Source organism: Ranitomeya variabilis, chromosome 5 (assembly GCF_051348905.1).
Source record: "Ranitomeya variabilis isolate aRanVar5 chromosome 5, aRanVar5.hap1, whole genome shotgun sequence".
In the NCBI taxonomy this organism is placed as follows: domain Eukaryota; kingdom Metazoa; phylum Chordata; class Amphibia; order Anura; family Dendrobatidae; genus Ranitomeya; species Ranitomeya variabilis.
Window position 1 is genome coordinate 104505513 of NC_135236.1, and position 12167 is coordinate 104517679.

Genomic DNA, 12167 nt, shown 5'->3' on the forward strand with positions numbered 1-12167 from the left:
CCGGAAATTGGCATTAAAGAAGGTCCTAGTCCCGTATGAAAATTGGCCACGTCTGACAGTGTTAGAAAGTGGGGGCCCCAAAGTTGGGGAGTAAATTAGCAAAGGACATGGAATTATGTGCAGTCTCAGCACCCGCGGTGGCAGGGCCGGTAAACGAAGGTCCTAGTCTGCGTCTGGTGGAGTAGGGTCCCTTCCATTGACTGTGCCGCCAGAGGAGTGCACCGGGTAGGGAGAGTATGCCTCTTGATAGGGAGAAAAGCGTGCGATAAATACGCGCGCTTAATGCGGAGGGCGTTAACGAAGCACTACCTGAGGAAAAGATGCCGTTGTTGTTCAGTGACGTCATGTTCTGTGCAGCGTTCTCGCTGGGAAATGGTGAGGCAGGCGGGTAGCTGCCAGAGACAGAGAAAAGGATATACCTGTAAAAGGTGAGTCCCGAATCCCTCTTCACTGACGAGGGTCACATCAGGAGCTCTCAGGAAGGGTGAGGGTCACTGGAAACCGGGATCCTCCTTCCCGCACCTTCTCCAGACGGTGCAGAAGACGACATCAACCCCTTACAATGGGGAGGCCACCGCTGGTGACCACCGTCTTCCTCTCAGCCCTCTCCAAGGAGAGGGGTGAGGAGGGAAATGGCAAGGACTGGCCACCGGAATCAGCCCTAGAGCACCCGTGAAGGTGACAGGGGATAAAGTCCTGCCAGCGGGCATGAGAGTTGCGATGTGGGTGACACCACACTGCTCGCTCAGCCGCCTAATATGGGAAGGCAGGGTGAGACATTACACCCTGTTTCCCTGAAGCTGTATCTGAAAGACAAAGGGAAATTGTTAATAAAACACAACAATATCTGTAAGGAAAAAAGGATTAGCTGCGGATCTGGGAACAGATCCAGGTCTGCCTCCTACAGACACTAAGCTTAAACTGAGGTACTTCCTGCCTGTCGGTGGGTCTATACTGCAGAGGAGGAGCCATTTTCCTTTTTTTGTATAGTGTCAGCCTCCTAGCGACAGCAGCATACACCCATGGTTACCTGTGTCCCCCAATGAAGCAATAAAGAAATTGGAAGTATTGCAGGCAGAACGAACACTTTTTTATTTCTAACATTAACCCCTTCACCCCCAAGGGTGGTTTGCACGTTAATGACCGGGCCAATTTTTACAATTCTGACCACTGTCCCTTTATGAGGTTATAACTCTGGAACGCTTCAACGGATCTTGGCGATTCTGACATTGTTTTCTCGTGACATATTGTACTTCATGATAGTGGTAACATTTCTTCGATATAACTTGCGTTTATTTGTGAAAAAAACAAATATTTGGCGAAAATTTTGAAAATTTTGCAATTTTCCAACTTTGAATTTTTATGCCCTTAAATCAGACATATGTCACGCAAAATACTTAATAAGTAACATTTCCCACATGTCTACTTTACATCAGCACAATTTTGGAACCCAAATTTTTTTTTGTGACAGAGTTATAAGGGTTAAAAGTTGACCAGCAATTTCTCATTTTTACAACACCATTTTTTTTTTAGGGACCACATCTCATTTGAAGTCATTTTGAGGGGTCTATATGATAGAAAATACCCAAGTGTGACACCATTCTAAAAACTGCACCCCTCAAGGTACTCAAAACCACTTTCAAGAAGTTTATTAACCCTTCAGGTGTTTCACAAGAATTTTTGGAATGTTTAAATAAAAATAAACATTTAACTTTTTTTCACACAAAATTTATTTCAGCTCCAATTTGTTTTATTTTACCAAGGGTAACAGGAGAAAATAGACCCCAAAATTTGTTGTACAATTTGTCCTGAGTACGCTGATACCCCATATGTGGGGGTAAACCACTGTTTGGGCGCATGGCAGAGCTCGGAAGGAAAGGAGCGCCATTTGACTTTTCAATGCAAAATTGACTGGAATTGAGATGGGACGCCATGTTGCATTTGGAGAGCCCCTGATGTGCCTAAACATTGAAACCCCCCACAAGTGACACCATTTTGGAAAGTAGACCCCTTAAGGAACTTATCTAGATGTGTGTTGAGCACTTTGACCCAACAAGTGCTTCACAGAAGTTTATAATGCAGAGCCGTAAAAATAAAAAATCATATTTTTTCACAAAAATGATCTTTTCGCCCCCATTTTTTTATTTCCCCAAGGGTAAGAGAAGAAATTAGACCACAAAAGTTGTTGTGCAATTTGTCCTGAGTACGACGATACCCCATATGTGGGGGTAAACCACTGTTTGGGCGCATAGCAGAGCTCGGAAGGGAAGGAGCGCTATTTTACTTTTCAATGCAAAATTGACTGGAATTAAGATGGGATGCCATGTTGCGTTTGGAGAGCCCCTGATGTGCCTAAACATTAAAAACCCCCACAAGTGACACCATTTTGGAAAGTAGACCCCCTAAGGAACTTATCTAGATGTGTTTTGATAGCTTTGAACCCCCAAGTGTTTCACTACAGTTTATAACGCAGAGCCGTGAAAATAAAAATTCCTTTTTTTTTTCACAAAAATGATTTTTAGCCCCCAGTTTTGTATTTTCACAAGGGTATCAGGATAAATTGGACCCCAAACATTGTTGTCCAATTTGTCCTGAGTACGCTGATACCCCATATGTGGGGGGGAACCACTGTTTGGGCGCATGACAGAGCTCGGAAGGGAAGGAGCGCCATTTGGAATGCAGACTTAAATGGATTGGTCTGCAGGCGTCACGTTGCATTTGCAGAGCCCCTGATGTACCCAAACAGTACAAACCCCCCACAAGTGACCCCATATCGGAAACTAGACCCCCCAAGGAACTTGTCTAGATGTGTTGTGAGAACTTTGAACCCCCAAATGTTTCACTACAGTTTACAACGCAGAGCCGTGAAAATAAAAAATCTTTTTTTCCCCCACAAAACTTATTTTTTGGCCCCCAGTTTTGTATTTTCCCAAGGGTAGCAGGATAAATTGGACCCCAAAAGATGATGTCCAATTTGTCCTGAGTACGCTGATACCCCATATGTTGGGGTAAACCCCTGTTTGGGCACACGGGAGAGCTCTGAAGGGAAGGAGCACTGTTTTCCTTTTTCAACGCAGAATTGGCTGGAATTCAGATCGGATGCCATGTCCCGTTTGGAGAGCCCCTGATGTGCCTAAACAGTGGAAACCCCCCAATTATAACTGAAACCCTAATCCAAACACACCCCTTACCCTAATCCCAACAGTAACCCTAACCACTCCTCTAACCCAGACACACCCAACCCTATTCCCAACCGTAAATGTAATCCAAACCCTAACCCTATCTTTAGCCCCAACCCTAACTGTAGCCCCAACCCTAACCCTAGCCCTAACCCTAGCAATAACCCTAGCCCTAGCCGTAACACTAGCCCTAACCCTAGCCCTAACCCTAGCCCCAACCCTAGCCCTAACCCTAGCCCCAACCCTAGCCCTAACCCTAGCCCTAACCCTAGCCCCAACCCTAGCCCTAACCCTTGCCCTAACCCTAACCCTAGCCCTAACTCTAGTCCTAACTCTAGCCCTAACCCTAACCCTAATGGGAAAATGGAAATAAATACATTTTTTAATTTTTTTATTTTTCCCTAACTAAGGGGGTGATGAAGGGGGGTTTGATTTACTTTTATAGCGGGTTATTTAGCGGATTTTTATGATTGGCAGCTGTCACACACTGAAAGACGCTTTTCATTGCAAAAAATATTTTTTGCGTTACCACATTTTGAGAGCTGTAATTTTTCCATATTTGAGTCCACAGAGTCATGTGAGATCTTGTTTCTTGCGGGACGAGTTGACGTTTTTATTGGTAACATTTTCGGACACGTGACATTTTTTGATCGCTTTTTATTCCGATTTTTGTGAGGCAGAGTGATCAAAAACCAGCTATTCATGAATTTCTTTTGGGGGAGGCGTTTATACCGTTCCGCGTTTGGTAAAATTGATAAAGCAGTTTTATTCGTCGGGTCAGTACGATTACAGCGATATCTCATTTATATCATTTTTTTTATGTTTTGGCGCTTTTATACGATAAAAACTATTTTATAGAAAAAATAATTATTTTGGTATCGCTTTATTCTCAGGACTATAACTTTTTATTTTTTTGCTGATGATGCTGTATGGCGGCTCGTTTTTTGCGGGACAAGATGACGTTTTCAGCGGTACCATGGTTATTTATATCAGTCTTTTTGATCGCGTGTTATTCCACTTTTTGTTCGGCGGTATAATAATAAAGCGTTGTTTTTTGCCTCGTTTTTTTTTTTTTTTTTCTTACGGTGTTTACTGAAGGGGTTAACTAGTGGGGCAGTTTTATAGGTTGGGTCGTTACGGACGCGGCGATACTAAATATGTGTACTTTTATTGTTTTTTTTTTATTTTATTTAGCTAAAGAAATGTATTTATGGGAATAATATATATATTTTTTTTTCTTTATTTAGGATATTTTTTTTATTTTTTTTTTACACACATGTGGGGAATTTTTTTTAAACTTTTTTACTTTGTCCCAGGGGGGGACATCACAGATCATTGATCTGGCAGTGTGCACAGCACTCTGCCAGATCTGCGATCTGCTGTGCAGGGCTGCAGGCTTACCAAGTGTCTGCTCTGAGCAGACACTCGGTAAGCCACCTCCCTCCCTGCAGGACCCGGATGCCGCGGCCATCTTGGATCCGGGACCTGCGGCGAGGAGGGAGGTAGGAGACCCTCGGAGCAACGCGATCACATCGCGTTGCTCCGGGGGTCTCAGGGAAGCCCGCAGGGAGCCCCCTCCCTGCGCGATGCTTACCTATACCGCCGGTACACCGCGATCATGTTTGATCGCGGTGTGCCGGGGGCGGTCCGTGACCGCTCCTGGCACATAGTGCCGGATGTCAGCTGCGATATGCAGCTGACACCCGGCCGCGATCGGCCGCGCTCCCCCCGTGAGCGCGGCCGATCGCGTATGACGTACTATCCCGTCGGTGGTCATACGGGCCCACCCCACCTCGACGGGATAGTACGTCAGATGTCAGAAAGGGGTTAAAGGTTATAGGAAAGGGATCTTAGTGGAAGGATAGACTTTCCATTTCATGGACAAGTTTCTAACATTTCTAACCATGAGCAGCATGAATCCGTGCCTGCCTACACGATTGTAGGAAGGTATAATTTTCTCTGAAATGCTCCAGCTTCTCCTAGCGCCGATGCAGAGGACTGTCCAGTCTCTCATATTTGTGTACATATTGAAAGACCTGTCAATCACCTGGAAAAGTTGGCCAGGGGTGGCGCTGAACAAGTCTCTTTTTTGGCCCTTAACGGAAACGGATCTTAAATGACTATGTGACTATTGCCCAAAGCAGAATGCTGTGACTAATGTGGAGGTCATGCACTGTGCCTTATGGCTGGTAAGCACCTCCATGTATACATGGCACCCAATTGTCACTGATGGGGGTGGATGGTAAGAGGCAGAAAGAGCAAACAATGTAAGATATCCTGTAAAACATCAAAAATGTACAAACCTCATGAATTTATCCATCATGTCTTCCACCCACATGTACATTCGCAGGAAATTGAGACCATAATTCCAGATCATTTTGAAGATATTAACCAAAAACCATTCACTCTCTTGAAAAACAAACTCATCTCCATTATAGATTCCAACGAGATTGTCATTCAGTGAGCGAGCATTGAGACCTAGAAGGGAAATATCATAGGTTACATCCCAGGCTGCCTTCTTACCTACAGTTGGTACGGAAAGTATTCAGACCCCTTTAAATTTTTCACTCTGTTTCATTGCAGCCATTTGGTAGATTAAAAAAAAGTTCATTTTTTTCTCATTAATGTACACTCTGCATCCCATCTTGACTGAAAAAAAACAGAAATGCAAAAATTTTTGCAAATTTATTAAAAAAGAAAAACTGAAATATCACATGGTCATAAGTATTCAGACCCTTTGCTCAGTATTGAGTAGAAGCACCTTTTGAGCTAGTACAGCCATGAGTCTTCTTGGGAATGATGCAACAAGTATTTCACACCTGGATTTGGGGATCCTCTGCCATTCTTCCTTGCAGATCCTCTCCAGTTCCGTCTGGTTGGATGGTGAACTTTGGTAGACACCCATTTTCAGGTCTCTCCAGAGATGCTCAACTGGGTTTAGGTCAGGGCTCTGGCTGGACCAGTCAAGAATGGTCACAAAGGTGTTCTGAAGTCACTCCTTTGTTATTTTAGCTGTGTGCTTAGGGTCATTGTCTTGTTGGAAGGTGAACCTTCAGCCAAGTCTGAAGTACAGAGCACTCTGGAAGAGGTTTTCATCCAGGATATCTCTGTACTTGGCCGCATTCATGTTTCCTTGAATGACAACCAGTCGTTCTGTCCCTGCAGCTGAAAAACACCCCCATAGCATGATGCTGCCACCACGTATCACTGTTGGGATTGTATTGGGCAGGTGATGAGCAGTGCTTGGTTTTCTCCACACATATCGCTTAGAATTATCACCAAAAAAGTCTATCTTGGTCTCATCAGACCAGAGAATCTTACTTATCATAGTCTGGGAGCCCATCATGTGCTTTTTTAGTAAACTCTATGCGGGCTTTCATGTGTCTTGCACTGAGGAGAGGCTTCCATCAGGCCACTCTGCCATAAAGGCAGAAATTCTTTTGTAACCTTAGCCAAATCTGTGCCTTGCCACAATTCTGTCTCTGAGCTCCTTGGCCAGTTCCTTTGACCTCATGATTCTCATTTGGTCTGATTTGCACTGTGAGCTGTGAGGTATTATATAGACAAGTGTGTACCTTTCCAAATCAAGACCTATCAGTTTAATTAAACACAGCTGGACTCCAATGAAGGAGTAGAACCATCTCAAGGAGGATCACAAAGAAATGGACAGCATGTCACATAAATATGAGTGTCTGAGCAAAGGGTCTGAATACTTATGACCATGTGATACTTCAATTTTTCTTTTTTAATAAATATAATATATAAATATGCAAACATTTCTAGATTCCTGTTTTTATTTCAGCCAAGATGGTGTGCAGAGTGCATATTAATAAGAAAAAAGAACTTTTTTGAATTTACCAAATGACTGCAATGTAAGAAAGAGTAAAAAATTTAAAGGGGTTTGAATACTTTCCATACCCACTGTACTTGGAAAGAAGCTGTAAAGACTCAAAAGCTTTACATCTTATTGTCTGACATAAAAATCTGTCACTTACTGACTAAGGCAGGATCTAATACAGCTTAAGGGAAGAGACAGGCATCTGTATAACTCGGATGAGGATCGCAGCGCAATGCTCGGACTGGCCGCCGGCTCTCCAAACTCAAAGGTGACAGCTGCATAGAAATACATGCTGTCAAGCTTGGGTCGGTAGAACTGATGGCCAGTAAAGACGTAAAGCTTTTGAGTCTTTACAGCCTTTTTTCTATGTGATCTTCGTCCGAGTTATACAGCCGTCTGGCTCTTCCCTAATAGTCCAACAGTCCAAATTCCCTGCAGAATGGACCTACACTTTATACACAAGTCTTCCATGTTCATTGACTATGAGGACTGCTGAGGAATAAAGCAGCCGCCCAGCAGTCCCACTTATACTCTATTAGCGATACAATCTGTGCATTTATCCATTCTAAAGTAAAGGTTCTTATGTCTCTTATTTTAGTTGTTACTCACCCAACTCCTTCACAAATGATTTCATGTGCAGATTCAGAGGGTGTATAACGGATCCCCCAGATTCATAATGCTTCCCTTCCATTTCTACGGTTGAGAGGCGACCTCCTACCTCTCCCTTTTCGATTATGTCAATCTGGACTTGGTTCCCAAACTTCTGTCTCAAGAAATAAGCTGTGGATGTTCCTCCGACCCCAGCTCCAACAACAGCTAGAAAAATAATTAAATGGTATTAAACATTTCAGCACATCAAAAAACTGATATTTAAGGTCCTGTTCACAGATTTTCCCCCTCTCTCTGCTTAACGTATACAGCAGAAAAAGTTACCGACGTATACAATAAAGTAAACATTTAACGCACGTCTGTGACGGATAGGGTCAGTGGTTTTCGTCACCTATGGTTGACTTTATACATTATTCCACACTTTTTATGCGGACATTAAGTGGCCAATGGAGTTCAAAAAGACCATTTTGGCCTCCATGTGATTGACATCTATGGACACGTAAAGCATGTATATCGAGAGCTTAGAGCTTTCCTAGTCGAAATGCTCATACTTGCTAACATTTCTGTAGAGGGAATAGGAATGTTTAAATCCCACCCACCCCTCCCAGGAATGCCCTCAACCCTCCTGAAAACATCCTCGATGCATCCATTTTTTTTTGAGTGGAGTTTACATAACTTTCAGTATTGGACTCCTCAAATTTGCGCTATTGGACTCCTCAAATTTGCCGACACTTTGTCTTAAGTTTCGAGACGGTCCTGCAAAAATCAGAACAGTTGGCAGGTTTGCATGCTATGAAAAGGCAAGTTTGAACAGACCCTGTAAAGACTATGTTATTTCTCATGTACCGCACCATGGAATCAATGGTGTTATATAAATAAATAATAATTCACTTTCGCATCATTTTTTTTCACATCTAAAATTAAGAAAATCTGAAGTTTTGTTTTCAGGTGTCACCATGGTAACTGACCATAAATCAATATGTCGGCTTTGTCTTGTAAACATACATTTGGTAAAAGCAGTACATAATCACAGTCGCAAAGGGTGCAACTGCAACCGGACCCTGAAAATAGGAGGGCTCGTCCAGATCCCCAGGCAAGCACTGCTTTCAATTATATAGGTGTCCAGTAAGCAGAGAAGCACTGGCTCCCACCTGCACCATTGCTATATGCTTACTAGTGTGGGGAGGAAGGGGCCGAAGGAGGTGGGCGCCATGATGACATCACATCCCCGCATTACTTGCAGCGGGTTGAAAACTGCTTGAAGAAGAAGTGAAGCTGCAAGGCTCATCGTGGAAGTAGGATTATGCGAATGTAAGTCTTTTAATTCACTAAAAAAGGGCCAATATCATATGGAGGCAGGCACAAGGGGACCATTATTAATAGAAAAAGGATCCCTGATCGAATGAACGCGATCACAGGGAATAACACGTTACAAATCTAAAGCTAGGTTCTCTCACTGCCAGTTCTTTAGCCATAGGGCCCTACAGGCTGACTTCATAAGGAAAGGAGACCTAGCTGACAATCTAATCTCCTCAGTGGAGGTGTCAGCCAAGGAATCTGCCGCTTTTTGGTAAGCGAGGAGACAATCTCACCCCTAAGGAACTGCGCACACGTTGCAGATTGGTCACATTTTTCTCTGCACTAAAGAGTTTCCTGATGCCAGAAAAGTAAATGAGAATCCTCAAGTCCTATGCACACGATACTTATTATTTTGTGCAGATTTAAACCGGCAGTATGTCAATTCTTGCAGTTTTTACTCATACCAATGAGTGGGGGAAATCAGCAACAAAACACATCAAAGTGTGCCTATTTCACGCAGCGTTTTTTCTAAGAAATGCAGAAATTTCTGCACCAAATACTTTACATGTGCACATATTGGTGAGGTTTTTTTACCTCAGTATTTGTAAGCCAAAACCAGGTGTGGAGCAATCAGAGGAAATATATAAGGCCACATGCACACGTTGAGGATTTGGTGAGCTTTTAACCTCAGTATACGTCAGCCAACACCAGAAGTGGTTTTAACTAGTGTTGAGCGATACCTTCCGATATTGGAAAGTATCGGTATCGGAAAGTATCGGCCGATACCGTCAAAGTATCGGATCTCGCCGATTCCGATACCCGATCCCAATGCAAGTCAATGGGACGAAAATATCGGAATTAAAATAAACCCTTTCTTTCCTTGTAGGTTCATTCTACATGAAGGAAAACAGCTAAGAATAATGTAGGATGTATTGGGGGATGTGGCGGAGACATTAAAGGCATAGAGGTTTAGCCCAATCAAATAGAATAGCAGGAATTTTAATTTTTTTTTTAAGACGTTCGGAGTTACAAAGATATTGACTATGTTAAGATTTTTTTTATTTTGTCAGATATTGATGTTTCACTACTTCCACGCCCTTCACCCTCTTTTTTACTTCTCCCACACTTTCTTCTTCATCATCATCAGCATCTTTGACATCAACTTCTTCTTCACCTTATTCATCTTCTTCATCTTCTACCTATAATTTTTTTTTTTACATTGTTCATATTCTTTTTATTTAACTATTATTATTCTTCATATTCAACTTCTTCATCATATTCTTATTTGTGACAGGCATTCCCGTAGTTGTTATCTATAAAAGTTTGAAGATTACACCTTCCGTTCTGCCTGTCACAAAAGAGTTACATTTGTCAGCGTTCAGTTTGGCCTGCAGCATCAGGCTTTATCCAGGGGCACCACGAGGAGGAACGGACTCACCCCCATACACTGCTTAGTCTTCTTCTGCTTATAATTTAGATAATATCTTTTGCTCTGATATTTAGTGTTATGCTTAATGTTCTTCTGCTCTTTGTTCTGCAGCCTCTTGTTCTTCTGCTTCTCGGTCTCCCATGTCGTCGTCGTCGTCTCCAGGGTCATCGTCTCCAGGGTCGTCGTCATCTCAGTGGTTGTCGTCTCTGGTGTCGTCATCTTAGGGGTGGTCATCCGGGTCGTCGTCTTTAGGGTCTTGAACTTGGAAATGTAGCAGAAGGTACAAGAAGGCTGAGAAAATGCCGAGAAACAGCTGATGGAACTGGAACTCGGATGGCTACCCGAAGGTCCAAGAGCCAATGGAACTACCGAGGACCAGCTGATGTTACTGGAACCCGGTTACTAAGCAGGAGGTACCCGTGCCTGAAAGCACTACCAAGGACCACCTGACATTGGTGGAACTCGGATACCCAGAGGGAGGCACCTAAGCCAAAGGCTCTGCCCGGAAACAGCTGACGGTGCTGGAACCAGGATGGGGACCTATTCAAGCTTGTCTTCCTAGAGCCCCAACTAGCGGTGTTGGAGCAAAGGGTCAGCAGGGGGACCAGAGTGTAGGCCGAAGCCTGCACTGGAGGCATTTGTAGGTCTGTTGTGTCTGCGTGGCTTTTGCAGGACACGATGCCGGCTACACAGCAGGGGAACAGCTGGCGGTGCTGAACCCCACTGACACATTGGCGGGTGTTTTTCTCTGTGCAGCTAGCAGTACCGGGCGCCAACTGGCGGTGTTAGAGCCCAGGGTCAGCAGGAGGAGAGGGAGCAGAGTGTAGGCCGAAGCCTGCACTGGCGGCAGCTTTGTGTCTGCGTGGCTGTTGCAGGACACGTTGCCGGCTACACAGCAGGGGAACAGCTGGCGGTGCTGAACCCCACTGACACATTGGCGGGTGTTTTTCTCTGTGCAGCCAGCACTTCGGGGCACCAACTGGCGGTGTTAGAGCCCAGGCTCTGCAGGGGGAGCAGAGTGTAGGCCAAAGCCTAATTGAACCAATTTTAAAGGTAACCTTTAACCCCCCCTCAGGTGTTACAAACTAGAAGAGCCACACCTTATGCAGCAGTAGTGCTGCACAAGTCAAAGGTTGCTCTTTTAATTTTGTTCCTTGCACAAGCTGAATGAAACACGTACAACATTTTTGCCCTTATACAGTCAATCTGTCTTGGAGGCGGGAGTTCCCTTCGTAATGAGACGCAGCACAGCTGGCAAAAATACCACCTTGGTGCTTGGCGCGGCCTCCTGAGGATCGCATTTTGCTGTACAGGAGTCTGCGTTGTTGCGTTATCCCTTGGCCATGCGCTGCCCGTCTTCTGACATCATTTCATGTCGGCCGCTGCGGTTCGCGATGCCCATGAATCCCAGCCCCGCAGTGTCTTAACAGTGTTTCACACTGCGGGGCTGGGATTCATGGCCTGGCGAAGTACATATGTTCGCCTCTTGCTCGTGTCCTTACACCTGCTACAGACTGTGCGGCGTCAGCTGATCCCTTATCGCATGCCACGGCCATGAAGCCGCACAGTCTGAAGAAGGCGGAAGGAGCTGAGTGACAGCCTGGCGAAGATATGCACTGCTCATGCCCGTCAATCACACCCTCGCAGTCAAAATAAATAAGACACCGAGCGGCGTTGTGTCGGGCAGGGTGGCCGCAGAGGCGCAGCCAGCCAAACAATGATGTCAGAAGAAGGGCTGCGCTACCAAGGGGGTCGCTGCGTGTCATTACAAAGGAAAGTTACACCTCAGGAACGTTTTAATGGTCTCGGGGGA

At 44.6% G+C, this 12167-nt stretch overlaps 1 protein-coding gene across 1 annotated transcript in view; it reads right to left on the bottom strand.

Moving 5' to 3' along the window:
• PCYOX1 (prenylcysteine oxidase 1) overlaps positions 1–12167 on the bottom strand; it is a 74960-nt gene that overhangs the window by 20879 nt on the left and 41914 nt on the right. Inside the window, exons 2-3 of the mRNA XM_077263088.1 lie at positions 7627–7833; positions 5483–5657 (exon numbers count right to left, since the gene is read on the bottom strand). Of these exons, the coding sequence (XP_077119203.1) occupies positions 5483–5657; positions 7627–7833 (382 nt within the window). The remainder of the gene's footprint in view (positions 1–5482; positions 5658–7626; positions 7834–12167) is intronic.